This window comes from Triticum aestivum, chromosome 3B, assembly GCF_018294505.1.
Source record: "Triticum aestivum cultivar Chinese Spring chromosome 3B, IWGSC CS RefSeq v2.1, whole genome shotgun sequence".
NCBI lineage: Eukaryota > Viridiplantae > Streptophyta > Magnoliopsida > Poales > Poaceae > Triticum > Triticum aestivum.
Window position 1 is genome coordinate 843,628,343 of NC_057801.1, and position 15,841 is coordinate 843,644,183.

The 15,841-nt window shown below is 45.1% G+C and overlaps 2 protein-coding genes across 2 annotated transcripts; one reads left to right on the top strand and one right to left on the bottom strand.

The window, feature by feature from the left end:
- Window positions 1-258: 258 nt before the first annotated feature.
- Window positions 259-1,592, bottom strand: LOC123067037 (protein FAR1-RELATED SEQUENCE 12-like). The gene is made up of 2 exons (XM_044489996.1): window positions 384-1,592; window positions 259-296 (listed from the first exon to the last, which is right to left on the bottom strand). The coding sequence occupies exons 1-2, from the start codon at window positions 1,544-1,546 to the stop codon at window positions 284-286; spliced, it is 1,176 nt and encodes a 391-aa protein (XP_044345931.1). The 5' UTR covers window positions 1,547-1,592; the 3' UTR covers window positions 259-283.
- Window positions 1,593-13,592: 12,000 nt separating this feature from the next.
- LOC123067038 (dof zinc finger protein DOF3.6) lies at window positions 13,593-15,445 on the top strand. Its single transcript, XM_044489998.1, has 2 exons — window positions 13,593-13,935; window positions 14,141-15,445. The coding sequence occupies exons 1-2, from the start codon at window positions 13,870-13,872 to the stop codon at window positions 15,203-15,205; spliced, it is 1,131 nt and encodes a 376-aa protein (XP_044345933.1). The 5' UTR covers window positions 13,593-13,869; the 3' UTR covers window positions 15,206-15,445.
- The last annotated feature ends 396 nt before the right edge of the window (window positions 15,446-15,841 follow it).

A 15,841-nucleotide genomic window follows, 5' to 3' on the forward strand; every position in this document is an offset into this window, starting at 1 on the left:
ACTTTTTCAATTATTTTGGCAGAAAGTAGCGGCCAGAAACAACATCAAACAAAATCATCATCAGTACAACATATATGCCCACATAGCAAACAGCAAACAAAATCATCATCATGCCCAGGTAGTATAACATATGCAATGTCATCTCCAAATTTATTACATATATCTTTTATCAAAACACAAACAAATAACTTATCAAGTTTTCTTGCGGACACGTACGAATAAAAAACGACAAAGGTTCGTGCGACCACTTTTATTCTCCGTACAAACCAACCTGCATCTGTACCTACGCCCAGTTCCTGAACAAAACATAAAGAATTGGTGAGCAAATATAGTTGCTAAAATCAAAGTAGGAACATAACAACAATAAGAAGATAACATCTTACTTCTCGTTCAAATGACATGTAGCCTTATTATGACCTGCTTGACTACACAAACTGCACAAAGGACCACTTTTCTTCTCTGTAAAATCTTTTGGCCTACCATTCTTTGTAACGCCGGGGCCCCCCTTTGACCGCCCCTTCTTAGGTGCACCCTTCGTCGAAACTTTCTGAGGATCACCAATACCAGGCTCAACTTGTTGCACTTGACTTGCCTCCTTCTTCAGCATAGCATACCTTCTACTTCCTATAAGTTCCTCCTCTGAAATCTTTTTCTGTGCTATTATGTTGTCTAGACACTTCATCAACTCATCGAACAAGAAGGGATCATTTGCTGCAACATGAGCAGCTTGTGCGGTTTTAATGGATATTGCACTATACCGTTCTCTCTCCAATGGCCCTGACCAACCCCATCCAAACATATCACTCTTCCTCTGCACAGGCAACCCATCTCTTGCATGTTTGGACAACCGATGAAGGACACAACACTTTGGTATTTCAGTTAAATTCAGATGATGGAGAACAAACAGAATGTGTTTGCATGGCAGCCCTTTCCGAACCATCCTAAGACAACTGCATGTAATAGTTTCTTCTGAGTTACCTGGTTCATAAACAACATTATACCTAAACTTGTGGTTATCCTTCCATGTCACAATGAATGTCTCACGCCCAATTCCCACGAGCGTCTCAAATATCTCCAGCTGACCCATCTTATGCAAATCATCTTGCAAGATGTAGAAATTAGCAGGTGTGAATACTTTGGCGGCATGCTCCTCAAGGACTTTATATTCAGTAACAGACGGTGGTTCCTTCTGGAATGCCTCGCAGTCATCGTACGCCTCGTTCTCACGCAGGCGAACTATACAGTTCTCATAATGCACCACCAAATCAACAATTGTCATACCGTAGTCCAGGTGAAGGTGAAGGCAGGAGTTGAGGCTTTCACTCCTCTGGTTACTTCGCATACCAAGAAAAAAACCATCGGAAAGATATGAAGCTGCCCACAGTCTCCTCTTCCTGTACATCCTGTCAAGCCACTCTTCAGTTCTATCCGTCTTCCACTTATCATAGAAAGCTTTCCATCTCTGCTCAAAGTTCGCTTGAGAGGTGGCATAGTACAGGAGCGATCTGAACTCATCCAGTGACTTGTAATGCAGGTGCCTCTGCATATTTTTCTCGATATGCCACGAACAAAGACGATGGAAAACATCTGAAAGGACGGTCCGAATAGCCCGGATCATTGCAGCGTCACCGTCTGTGATTATTGACTTTGGCTTCACCTGACAGTTTGCCTTCATAAATGTCTGCAGCAGCCACACGTATGTCCCTTCCGTCTCGTCAGCAATGATGGCACAACCAAACACTGTGGTGCAACGGTGGTTGTTAACTCCTACAAAGGGGACGAACGGCATACCGTATCTGTTCATCTTATACGTGCTATCAAACACGACCACATCTCCGTAGTCCTGATAGTCCCTCCGCGACTGTGCATCGCACCAGAACATACTCTTCAGTCGCCCTTCCTTGTCACGCACATACTCAAAAAAAAACTCAGGGTCCTTCTCCTTCCTACTCCTCATAATGCCAACTGCCGTCTCTGCATCACCCTTTGCAATGAGCCTCATTTTTTCTCTGCAACAAAGATTGTAAATGTCCCTCCTGATAAGCCCGCACTTATCGTACGAACCGTATCTGCTGATGAAGTTGTCCATTATAATATGCTTTCTTATCCCGGCCGCTTCCATGGCCAATATCTCGGCCCTCTGCCCATCTCCAATCCGTCTGTGTGACCATAAAAAACAAACCTCGTCGGGCCGAGCCATCGCGTGGTTGTGATCATCCACGAATGATGCGACGAACCAAACGCCACGTTCTCTGTCCAGCTTCACCACCATATGTGCACCGCAGTCACAACGAGTCTCCGGTCTAAGCCTGCGCTTGCGGCCCTCCATGGTTATGAACTTGCTCTGCCTTCTCCCGGTACCGGATCATTCCCGAAGCACCTCGTTTCACCTTCTGTTTCCTTATGCTAAACCCGTGTTCTCTGGCGTGATTGTTGTAGAATATGTATGCATCCCCTTGCGACCGAAAGGTCATAGCCATGACCTTCCAATGTGTCTCAAGCATCTTCTGCTGCCTTTGAGCCTCCTCAATATCGATCTCTCCCTCATCGTGATCAACGCTCGGACCATCTGACTCCTCCTACAACATTCATTTCAAAATATATATGTCAATTATTATCATTTAAATCATACTATTGATCCATGTACAACATCTATCAACTAACCTGGCTCAAGTTATCTGCAAATGATTCCTGCCAACTATGTTGCACATTGTCAACATCCACATCTTCCTGGAAATTTGTACACAAAGATATACAGTTAGCCATGCCATACTTTGCAATTTCGAAAATAAAAAAAATATACGGCACTTACGTTTTCGCTATTTGCGCCATGTTCATTATTATCAAAATCCTCCGGAGGTAAGATATCATATGACGAGACGGAATCGTTGTCGCTGCTGTCATCATCTTCGTTCAAGTTATCGTTATTGGTCTTAGTCACCTTATCAGTACCATTCTCGTCCCTCCCGAATGCAGATTCTTCGTCCATGTCAACACGCCTAACTCACAGAACTGCAAAACATCGTGTGTTAGGTTTAGTACAATGCATCATGCCCAAAGCAACGCTAGTTCTGTAAATCATGCCCTAGTCCGTAGAGGAGGCGCTGCGGCGGGAGGTTTTGATGAACCCTAAACCCTAAATCCGTACATGCATGAACTAGCCCTCACTTCTATCCAGCGGCGAGTCTACTAGACAGGCTTAAACAGGCTCAAGCCTACCCTCCAGAAAAACAATTTTTTTAGTACTGCTATTACTACTTTCATTCCAGCTCATTACTACATCTATTATCCAGTAGAAAACACACAACACCACGCATGCGCAGTTACGGGCAGCACAAACGAATGACCAGTCTGCATCAACTGTGTAATTACTCGTTCATGTACTGTAAACGAATTTAGTGCCCAACGCAACTTATTTGCAAAAAAAGAAAAATAAAAAAATGGGTTTGCATGCATGTATTCCTCACGCGAAACCTGTATCTATCCCGCTAGGTTTAGATGACGGGCATGACAAACCTTGGCCTGCGGTGTAGACGTCGACGACGTTCGACGACAGTGCTGCGGAGGCGGCGTCAGACGTCGGGCCCTTCACGTCCCCGGCGTACAACGACGACGGTTAGATGTGGCGACGGACGACGTTGCGACGGCGAGGGCGGTGTCGGACGGGGTTCGGGCGGCGAGGGCAGCGTCAGACGTCGGGCCCTTCACGTCCGCGTCGTCGGGCGAAGTTGGGACGGGCGACGTTGGGACGGGCGACGTTGGGACGGTGAGATGCGGCGACGGGTGAAGTTGGGACGGTGAGATGCGGCGACGGGGGCGGCGGCGGGCGACGTCCAGACGCCGAGGGCGGCGACGGGCGACGTTGGGACGGCGAGGGTGGCCTCGCACGGGGTTCGGACGGCGGCGATCCGCTGCGGCGGCGATCGCCAACTCTGGAAATACCGTGATTAGCGGGTGGGCGACTAGATGGGCGGGCGAGAAGATGGGGGCGGGCCCAGATCATGGGTACTTTTTTTTCATGCGCGCGGTATACGTATGCCCGGCAGAGCTGTACAATACGAGGTGGGCATACGTTTCTTTCGTATGCCAATTCTGCCCTTCTACGTTTTGTTGGGGGGGGGGGGTCTACCGAAGCAAGCCCCTTTCTATTTTTGGCAGTGACGCCTTTTTAGAACACCGAAGCTTCATTACCCTGGAACTCTGCATCAAGATGCATACAACCATATTTTATTACATTGTCTATTGGCAAATCTACTGGCACAGACCGAAATACACATGTTTGATTGGCAGGATATGAATATGAGACTTCCGCAATGGCATGAACCCATTTTCCCGGAGTACAGCTTGTACAAGAAGGTTTCATCGTAGTACTTGTACATTGGGTTTTAGGTGAGACACTAGACAGACCTTTAAAGTGTACTAACATCATTCACCAGCATGAGGTGCTATTCTAATCGGTTTACATACATCATACAAATTTATTTTAGTCAGACTTACGCTAGAGAATCATCATAAAAAAGGGGAAAATTGGTTCATGCCACTGCCAAAATCTCATATTCGTATCTTGCCAATCAAACTTGTGTATTTCGATCTGTGCCAGTAGATTTGCCAATAGACGATGTAATAAAATATGGTTGTATGCATCTTGATGCAGCGTTTTAGGGTAAGAAAGTTTCCGTGTTCTAGAAAGGCGTCACTGCCAAAAAATAGAAAAGTTACTAATATGAATCATAGAATGACGCGTGCAATGGAGCCTATGGTTTCCAAGCCACAAAGATCAACAACTTCCTTGAAACGATGCAGAATCATGGTGAGTAATAAATAAAAGTGTTTTTATTCCTGAACATAATTAAGATCTTGATGGCTTGGCAACTGTCCTTGGTATATTTCTGCCCATGGTAGCTTCTTGTCCTCACAAACTATATGAAGACAGGGAAATCTCAATTGCTACTGCCCATGGTAGCTTCTTGTCCTCACAAACAAATAATATCTTTTCTTTTCTTTTCTGTTCTTTTTTGGTACATAAAAAAATCCACACACTCAATTTAAGGGATTAAAGTACTAATTTGACATAATAATGCATTAAAAGTTGTTACATTGGGGAAGAAAAGTCTACTAGTGACATTTTCCTGCTAATAAACTGGCATCTTGGGAGAAACACTAGTTACTTACCACCACACGACAATGAATACAGTGCACAAGCACATGCATATGTTATGAGTCCACTCATCGTCTACGCCCGGCGGTGTGACAGTCTGCCGACCTCATCTTCGTCTCATTCCTGCCGATGGACGTTGAGGTTGGGAAGGCCTAATATGGCGTGATTCGACCTATTGAATAACACCACGCGCAGGTCGATTGTGCGCCATCTGATGTGCTCCCGTCAAATCCACATATTTCTCCTCGTAATGGAGCCACTTGGTCCGGTCCCTCTTTGCTTTTAACACTTGCCCGACGGTTGTCTCGTTGAAGATTTCACCGGGGAAGATGGTCGAGGCGTAGACGGTGTAGCTCCCGTCCCATGCTTCCTTAACAGTGAGGCGAGGGAGAGCACGTTGTAACCGATATGACCTGTGCGTGTGAGTTCTCTCTTGCCCATACAGGATCTGCATGTACCCGTGCTCGACATCCAAAAGAAAACACTATGATTTCAAATCCAAATCCGGGAACTCGTTGAAGAGGGTGGGATCCTCCTGTGTGGCCTCCAGCACGTCACAACGATCCCACTCCTCCTCCTCGGTGATGAGGGATGACTCCTCCTCTGCATGCTTCTCGTCCAAGGATCCGTTCCTCCTCGAAGAGCGACACAAAGTCTGATCATAGGAGTCAGTGCTAAATCCAGCATATCTCGAGGTTTGGGTCCTAAGCTAGGGGTCTTAGAGCGATGCTAACATGGACACAAGATTTTACCCGGGTTCAAGCTCTCTCGAAGAGATAATACCCTATGCCATGTTTTTGATTGTATTGATATGGGGTATAGTACAAAGTAGATGTATCTACCACGAGGTTGTTGTATATGATTCTAATGAATATGAGATCATCTATTGACTAGCCTAGCCTCAGTTTATATAATGCACTAGAGGCCTAGGATTTAGAAGAGTCATAGTTTGTGGGCTAAATCTTTTGGAATCTTTCTTGTATACGCCATGGGCTGCCCAAAGTGGCCCATTAGTGAACCGCCATAGGGGTCCTCAGCCCGACCCACCTGGCCAGGAGACGATGTGTTGAGTACCCCCTAGTCCAGGACACCAATAGTAGCCCCCTTGGGCTGATCTTCAAGTTGGGGACGCTCATTGGTTCTTCTAAAATGTTCTTCGTCTTCTGTCGTCAGTCTTGAAAACTGGTTCAACAAATCTTCCCATGTCCGATCTTGAGGATCGCCGAGGTGTATCCGAGGAGCTCACATGTCGGGCATCCTAAGACCCCTTTAAGTTCTCGGCTCTTAACAATGCCTTGCTATTTTTACGCCACACCCCGGGTTCAAAGTTTTTCCCATTCGGCGGTGTCCTCTTGCAGTCGAGCTCCAACGCCGGACTGTAACCGAGGTGTCTTTTTGTAGCCGAGCTCCAATGCCAGATTTTATCTGAGGTGTCATAGATTACCTCGGTATTGAAAAAATTGAAGGAGTTCAGCCAAGCTTAATGCCGGGAACGTCCTCTAGGGAGCCAGCCACTTGCACCTGAGCTTTATGCTGGACTACTTTCGAGGTGGTGCACCACCTCGGCCTTGGGCTGGTTTTTTGTGGGTTTTTTTTGATTGGCACACTTTATTCTCTACCGAGATGTATAGCTAGTAGCCCTCAAGGTATGTGTTGGCCTAAAATCCGAAATGCACTTGAAGGATAACAAAAAACCATTGATCCCAGTAGACCCTAAGAATCAGACCGATTTGCAAAATCGGCCTAAGGATCAAGTCCTTGCTCGGCAACTTACATAGGAATGGAAATGCGGTGCATAATAGCTCCCGAGACTCAGGTTGGGTGCGGCCGACCAACCTAAGGATTGTAATCTCCTCGGTAACTGTTTTGCACTTTGATATTTTTGCATTGGATCGTCAAGGCAGTAGCCCCCAAGACTTGGGTTGGGCACATGGCCAACCCTAGTATCGTATCTTCTCGGGAACTTGATCAGTCTATGTTTGAGTGTCGCCATCACCGAGGTGCAGCTTAGTAGGAAACATGGCGACCTGCGGGTTGGAAAAGTTTTCCTGAACATATCCATCACGCAGGAGACCTCGATCAAGAGGATGTCCTGCCTCCTAAAAAAACATAAAAAAGGTTAAAGATGTCATAAGTTCGAAACCAAAAACTTATGTAAAAACTTTATGTCTGAATTAAATCAAGGTTTTTTGTTCCAATCCAAAATTGATCTTAAAAATTAATTTGTGCTTTCGTTGTTCTTTAACATGATACCTCCGATCTCCAAACTTCAAGCGGGTTAGCCTTCGGCTTCAACCTGCCTTTCCGAAGGCCGAGGGCTTCTTAGGGTAGTTTAGCGAACTAAACTTGAGCGGCTCTAGAGAGAAGGCTACTGACCACACTGTCGCATTGGGAAAAAGGAGTAGTAGAAAAAGACTTTGCAATGACTTAGAAGAAAACATTTATTATAAAATGACACATATGAATTTGAGAGCCCCATTTAACTTATGGAAAAGATGTTTTAACAATCAATGTTTTTAACAAACAAACTTTTTGTTTAAGACAAATATAACTTCTCATTGAACTGAAAAAAAATTGATTTTTTAAAAAAAAAATTGAGCATCAAAGCGACTTAGCTAGTTAATGTGCTCAGTGTTGATGACATGGTACGGGTTTGTGGCGGGACGAAGACGTCCATCAAACTTTTCCAGATCCATCGCGGTGCGTATTCCTCGGCCTAGCCGAGGTCCCAGCCCCCAAGACCGTCCCGAGGTGACCGAGCAAGGAGCTCGGCTTGGTGGTGGCGATGCAGCATGGTCGATGAGGCGAACCCCTGGTCCAGCTGCCGTAACGAAGTTGCTCAGTGGGGTGATGATGAAGCCCCTGGGGTATGTTGATGAAGAGATGGTGAAGCCCCCGGTCTAGCCGAGGTGACAGAGCAGGTTGGCGGCGTGACGCCGGAACCCCCACATCAGTCTACGTGTCAAAGCAGGTTAGCGTGGTGGTCGTCGCTTAAAGAAGTGACGGTGTAGGTCAGAATTTGTGATGCGGTCAATGTCGGCCTGATGAAGTGACTGCGCGGCGACGCCAGCGCGCCCGACCCAACAATAGGGGAAGAAACATGGAGGGGAGTGGCGGGTGTGGGTGGCGGTTATGTGAACTTTTTGGACAGGGAAACAATCATTTCATAGCCATGGGCAGTGATAAAATGTGGCATGTGGTAGGGATGGTCGCGGGCAGTTGGCACACAGCAACCACCATTAATAATTGGCACACTTCCTGATGCCATGAGTGTCTGTTGTCTACACCATTCGTAGTGCAAGGAGATGAGCCACGTGGGATGCTGAGCAGGGAGGTGAAACTTCTCTCCCACACGAGTGGGTACCAGATGGAATGCCCACAAAACCAATGCCCTACAACCTCCAAATATGGAGACTCATAGGCTTGAGATGGAGTGCCGTCAATAAATATGGCAATCCAGCACCATATGACAACTCTGCAAGAGGGGTCTTTAGGGCCAAAATCTCTATATAACTGGCTATTATGGAGACTCCGCAAAAGTTGCTCTAAGCTAGCGCAACAAAGGGCCTAGGAGGGTCCTATATGTATGCTAATGGGTGTTACCATAGTGGGAGGCTTAATCAATGTAGTAGAGTCATAGATTCCTAAGTGAATACACAAAGATTACCAGATTGGGTTTGTTTCGGGAGGGTTGGCAATGAGTAGGGGGGCGAGAGGGAAAGCCGCTAGTATCTCTGGAATAGGTTCACAATTTAGACATCCCGCATTTTTTGAGATAATTAAAGCAAAAAAATCTAGTGAACAACACTATACTTACAAAATTTTAGATTCTAAAAAATTATGCATACTATGCATGGGAGGAATCCATCATTTTTTCCTCCCATGTCTCTCTCATGTTCCCACCTCCCCCCATTGTTAGTCTCTAATTCTACTCAGGCTACTCTACATTTTCCCTCCAGCAATATAGCTAATCGGTTTAGGGATGGCAGGGCGGAATGGGGTGACGCTATAATGGGGTGACGCTATACATAGTAGTGCGAGGTTAGGGTTTGGACAGAAGGCATTTGGCTTAATGACAATTCGGAATTATGTTCTCGCGCTAGTGGGCGGCATGTGTCAGGTTGTTGCCGGCTCCCTCACACAACTTCTCCCCGTGGTGGATGCCGATTGTGGGAGTTGTATTGGGTAGAAGCTTCATCTCAATAATCCTGGTGGATAGCCATATCTTCCCAAAGCTGGTCAAATCTAACACTCTTATTAGGGCCAGCGTGGTTATAGTTTAGGAGAGGAGGATGGATTCATTTGTCGGTTGTCTCCAATCTAGGGTTCCATGGTAAATCTAAGTTGGTTTTGAAGCATCATCTCCTATCGTATCCATCTACTGTGTTCTCAGATGCTTGAGCTACAAATCAAACAACAACAAGTCTCCAACGAGCTTCATGAGTGGCTCATGTGGATCGGTGGCCACTGGTGGATAGGTTGGCAAATATCAATACCCCTTCTTCAACCTCCACATGGGAGGCCCTCTTCAGCTTGCACTATGATGGCAACAACATGACCAAAGATTGTGTCCAAGGAATCTCCGACAAGATTGCCGCTTGTCGGAGAACTCAATTGCTTTCAATTGCGTCCTTTGGGGTCCTGTTTGCAAATGACAAAGATTTGCTTATAATTTCAATTTACTTTAGAGTCCTGATGGCTCTATTTTGTATGCATTTTTACAGCTCATTTGTTCCATATTATCTCCATATATATTCCTACTAAACCAAGTACATGTCCATTATGCATGGTTTTCGGTTTTCACTCTTTCCAGTATCACTATTGCATAGTTTGTGTTTTATTTACTTTTATTAGTTTCCTTAGTTTCATTATGTCTATAGGTGTTTTATATCAACCATGGACCAAGCATGATGAAACAGCAAAGGTTGGGTTCAGTACAGAGGACTTCCAGGCACCAGACTTAGGTACTTCAGAGTGTAAAAATGACATTTTTTTTCAAAGTGCTCAAAATCAAGATGTAATACCACAGGTGCATTGATTTCGTTCATACTCCCTCCGTCCGAAAAAGCTTGTCCCTCAAATGTATGTATCTAGAACTAACTTGGTGCTAGATACATCCATTTGATGGACAAGCTTGCGACAAGCTTTTTTGGATGGAGGAAGTGCGATTCTAATGAGCCCAAGAACATCAAAATCCGAGTTCGGAATGACAATCATTCTCCGAAGAAGACCAGAACATTCGATGATGCACGGTACAACTATTCCATGCCCAGAAAAGCCCAAAATGGTTCAGACCAGATGGGATTCTTGGTGGATTTCATTCCTGTTTTTTCCTTCGACATCTTTGGCCATCAAAGGAAGTTTTGGCAGAGGATTTGGCTCATTTAGAGCCCTTGAACCAAAGGAGAAAAGATACATCTACCGATGAGGCTTTCATAGAGCCCTTATATACACATCTTCAAGCCTAGTCGCCTCCATCATCCATCATACATCCAAGATCAACCTCCATCATGTCTATTGCTACTCCAACACCACCTCGATAGAAGAAGGAACGAGATCAAGAGAATGAAAAGAAGGCTCTAGCACACACCGCATCGGCCTTCGGGGCGGTGCTTTCTCCACCATGCCACCGCTGACATCACTATCTCTACCACGCCATCACCATTGGTGCCGCCTCCACCAACGCCACCATGTGTTCTCCATTCCCCTATTCGATGCCGACTTGTAACTTGACTCTCTCCTTTATGTTACCCGGCTTTATGTTTGAGCAGTTGTACTTGTTCTTGGGTATATGGATGAACTCTTTATGATTAGAATTAAATTCAATTAGGCGAGCCAATATCTTTTGTTTATGTTGGAGTAGCTTTCATGTGTGTTGTGAGGAGTACGCACACAACATTGTCGCCTTGATTGGCTGTCAACCATATTACTGCTGCTGTTCTGGGTTAGGATGTTGAAGTAATTTGAGGTGCCGATAAAAAGCCTCTACCTTCGGCTTGTCCAATCCGTAGGGGAATAATAGAGAACCCTTGGTGAGGCTGCGTCTGTATGCGAAACCACCCACTTAAGCACATAAAGAGTAGTTTAGGGACAATTCATAGACCTATGCTCCGCACTTGTTGCATGGATCATATTAGTAGTGATGACTACGGAACACTCGAGTGACCTTATTGCTCAAGCACTGCCTATACTAACTTAGCATTTTCTTATTCCTATTTTTACCTTTAGTTCGTATTCTAGGTAAAGTCCTTTTTATTCCGTTTCTGCAGGGATTTATAGAATAGGCTATTTCCAAACTCCGGTTTGGGCGTGTACCAAATTTCATCGGTGAAAATGTAGTTACAGGGTTAGTAGTGCCTTAATTTTCTCTCCTTGCGGGTTCGACACTCTATTTGCCATGGAAATGCTACAACACCCTATGCTCTTGCTGTACATCAAGTCCTTTCGGTACTGATGTATAACTTTTGATATTATAAACACCGGTTTCGAGGATCTTCGTGTCCCTTGTCAAAAAAAATACATGGATTTGTACAAACTATAGAGTACGCATGTTGGCACGGCAAACTATTGTCCCACCTCACCAACCAAGAGCTAAGATGGAATTGGAGAACATACTTCTAGTTGATATCCATACAAGTGTAGAAGTATCTATTTGTTTAACAAGCAGGAGCTAGGATGGGATTGGTCTAGAAGTATCTATTTACAAACGGAGTACTCTCAAAACATTTGGACATTTATCTATAAGATGCATACATTACTCTTAAATACAGTAGCAAGTTTAATCGACATACGGTGACCTGCAAACAACATAATGTGGTAGTATTGGTTTATTGAGATTTACAAAGATATCCATTGTAACAACATAGTGGCTTAAACGCCCGAAACAAAATAGAAAACATTCTTTGTGACAAAATACAATTTATTTTTAGATCTGTAAAATATGTTTCTACTGATAAACATTAGAAGAGTATGAAAAATAAGTACCTAAGATGCAGGAGCTTGTGTATATTGTTCATTTTTCTTATTATTTATACAATAATATTTAGGCTAGTATGTTGAATAAAGAATATCAATAGAAACAATATATATCTTTACATCAAGATGAGTTATCACGAAGTAAAAAAGTTCAATATAAATAGGTGGTACTCCCTTTATTCTGGTAGCTAAGCCCAATTTTTACCGATGCATTAGCTGGAAATAATGACATCCGTTAAATCGGTTTTATTAATTGTGCTTATCTATTAATTTTCCTAAAATTAACTATTTTACGTAAATATTGTGACCAACAAAACATTCAAGCGTCACATCTTGATCTAACATCTCCGGTATGTATATACTTTATTAAACAATTAGCATGTAAGTAGAAGGAAATAAAATTACAAAATGTCATAAACACAAAATATTCTAAATATCTTTTCAAAATCCAAAATCATTTGAAATAAACATAAAATACTCTCAAAATAATATTAAAAAATATTCATAATTTATTTATGAGTTTTTACAAATTTCTCAATTTAATACTACTTCTAAATTTATTCACCTTTTTATATTTTCCTAGATTTTTTCATATTATGTTCTGTTTTGTGCCTGTCTTCTTGTTTGCAAAACGAGTGTCGCGTCACTAGTCATGCCACTTTCACTATGTCGGTGGTCAAATCATCAATCTTTATATATATTCGACTATATAATCACAAATAAACTCAACCCATTGTTACTTGATAAAAAACGAGTTTAGTCCCAAATTTGTCGTGGTCTCTTTTTCCTTTAGGACATCCACATCTCAACATGAAAATTGTACTAAGGTCCAACATTATAGGGCCTCCATGGAACCGTGGGATTACAAATAACACAGGTATTTTGAGATTAAATGTTTGCTTCATTGGAAGAAGACACATGCATGGTGCATTCAAAATTGAAGTGAACTTCCCCATGAGATGTTGGTTTCCTCCAAACTACTAGGAAAAAAAATTCAAAGCTGAGGTTTTATTTTCGTGTAATCCAAGTATCCAAAGTGTAGTTTTTTCTTCTTCTTTTGCTTAGGACTGCAATCCACCATTGTCCGCGCAAAAAAAATCTTATTGGTTTTTAAGGTTGGCTGAACTTGGAGTCTCAAAACAAAGTTAGTGAAACAAAATTACTAAAACACTAGTAGTATCATTTAACTCTATGGGCTGGTATTGACTATTATGTGGCTGCAAATCAACTATAGCAAGCTAGCTAATCAGTACGACATTAATTAATTATTGCAACTGTAGCTAGCAACACTGCATGCATCAGCAAGGTAGCATGGGTAGCCCCATCAGCACTCACCATGGAAAAAGCAAAAGTGTGTAAATAAAGGAAAACAACAACAAGATGATGTCCTCTCCCTCCTCCAAATCGCCACAAGCTAGAGAGAGAGAGAGAGAGAGCCTTCTCTCTCATCTCTTGGTTGTGCTGCTACCTGGCGCTCTCTCCTTTTTCTCTCTCCTCTTGGGTAGCTCTCGCTCCCTCTCAAAGCAGTCAAGAGCTAGACCCTCCTGTCTCCTCTAGCTTCCATTCCATTCCTTTCCTTGGTACTAGTACTCTGATTCCCTTTGATTTCCCCAGCTGCCGCAGCTGCCAAGTCTCTTCCCCCCACTATCTCTTCTCTCCAACCTCCAGCCCAGCCAGCCGCCCAAACACCTCTCTCCTCTCCCAACAACTCTCTCTGGAAGTCTAGATCGCCGGCCATGATCTTCCCTCCCGCCTTCCTCGACTCATCAAGCTGCTGGAACACCAACCACAACCAGCTTCAGGTATGCATCCTTGCGGTCAATTAATTCTTCTCTCAAGATTTTGTTCACGCAAGAAAAAGAGAGAGAGAGAGAATATGTTCTAGCTAAGCTAGGGTTTGCTGATGGCAGATATACATCCTCTGCTGATTGCTGCACTATGTATCTTGGAATATACTCAATATACACATCTTGGCTGACGCTTAATTCCTGACCACTTAATTTGCAGCTGCAGCAAATCGGCAGCAACAGTCATATCACTACTACTCCTTCGCCTGCTGGCCATGGTCCTGGAGACGGAGGAGGCGGAAACAACAACAATCATGGTCAGCAGGAAGGATTAATGGCCACGGCCGGGGCGGGAGGAGGTGGTGGTGATGGTGGCGGCGGCGGCGGTGGGGATGGTGACAGCGCTGGCGGCGGGAACAACAAGCCGATGTCGATGTCGGAGCGAGCGCGGCTGGCTCGGGTGCCGCAGCCGGAGCCGGGGCTCAACTGCCCGCGCTGCGACTCCACCAACACCAAGTTCTGCTACTTCAACAACTACTCCCTCACCCAGCCCCGCCACTTCTGCCGGGCCTGCCGCCGCTACTGGACCCGCGGCGGCGCGCTCCGCAACGTCCCCGTCGGCGGCGGGTACCGTCGCCACGCCAAGCGCAGCACCAAGCCCAAGGCCGGGTCGGCTGGATCCGGAACCGCCGCGGCAGGGACATCGTCTGCGACGTCGACGACGCCCAGCACCACTGCTTGCACCACCGGCACTGCCACTGCGCCGCCTGCTCTGCAGTACTCCATGTTCGGCAGCGCGCCGCCGCACGGCAGCCGGTTCGCCGATAGCTTCGACCCGGCGAGCCTCGGCCTCAGCTTCCCCGCCAGGCTGCTCTTCCCCGACAATGGCGCCTATGCGGCCGACGGTGGCGCGCAGCAGCACCACCACCACCAGGGGAACGGGAACGGCATGGAGCAGTGGGCGGCTGCGCACATGCAGAGCTTCCCGTTCCTGCACGCCATGGACCACCAGATGTCCGGGAATCCTCAATCAGCTTCGGCAATGCCAACCACAATGGCGGCGATGCAGGGCATGTTCCACCTAGGGCTACAGAGCGGCGGCGGCGGCGGTAATGGCGACGATGGGGGAAACCACCAGTTCCACCACCAGCCGGCCAAGAGGGACTACAACCAGCAGCAGCAGCAGGATTACCCAAGCAGCAGGGGCATGTACGGGGACGTGGTCAATGGCAATGGCGGCGGCTTCAATTTCTATTCCAGCACTAGCAATGCAGCTGGTAATTAGCTAGCTAGATCTAGCTAGCTTTGTTCTTGCAAACCTAGATTGATGCATGGTGAAATGGGGCCGGGGATGTATAAAATCTTCATCACTACAATATGTGTTACAAGAACTCGATCGATCTCGTCCATCGAGATCTCTAGAGGAGGGGGGATATGAATGCATACACAAGAATGTTAACCTTTTGTCTTTTGAGTGTTTGATCACTATGGCCTTAATTTGTAGTACTATTGTTTAATTGTTGTTTAGTATACTTAGCAGCTAAATGTAGTGTGTTGGTAGCCCCTGCATATGCAGGCTCTGGGATCTTTCCAATTGAGTTTCATTACCTTTTTCATGCACTAATTTGTGGGTGTGTACCATGTCCCACTTCTACACTGTGCTAGTTTCATGAAACTCTTGATGATTTATATATGTCAGATTCTCTTTGTATCAGGGATCTCCTTCGCGTGTTTGCGTGAAGGTTTTTCATAATGGTTTTACTGAGTCTCGGATGACTGGTCTTTTTCAATTAAGTCACGGTCGACATTGAGAATTGTCAATATGACTGTGAGATGCGTGCAAAACTTAACATTTTTTCGGCTATGAGAATAAACAATGCAACTTTTTGCACTAGATGAACAAAAACCACAACACAGTGAC

Bases quoted from the DNA above. Each gene is read 5' to 3' on its own strand.
- LOC123067037 (XM_044489996.1), bottom strand. From the start codon at position 1,546: ATGCAGAGGCACCTGCATTACAAGTCACTGGATGAGTTCAGATCGCTC.
- LOC123067038 (XM_044489998.1), top strand. From the start codon at position 13,870: ATGATCTTCCCTCCCGCCTTCCTCGACTCATCAAGCTGCTGGAACACC. The intron at 13,936-14,140 runs GTATGCATCCTT...CTTAATTTGCAG, and splicing joins CCAACCACAACCAGCTTCAG to CTGCAGCAAATCGGCAGCAA.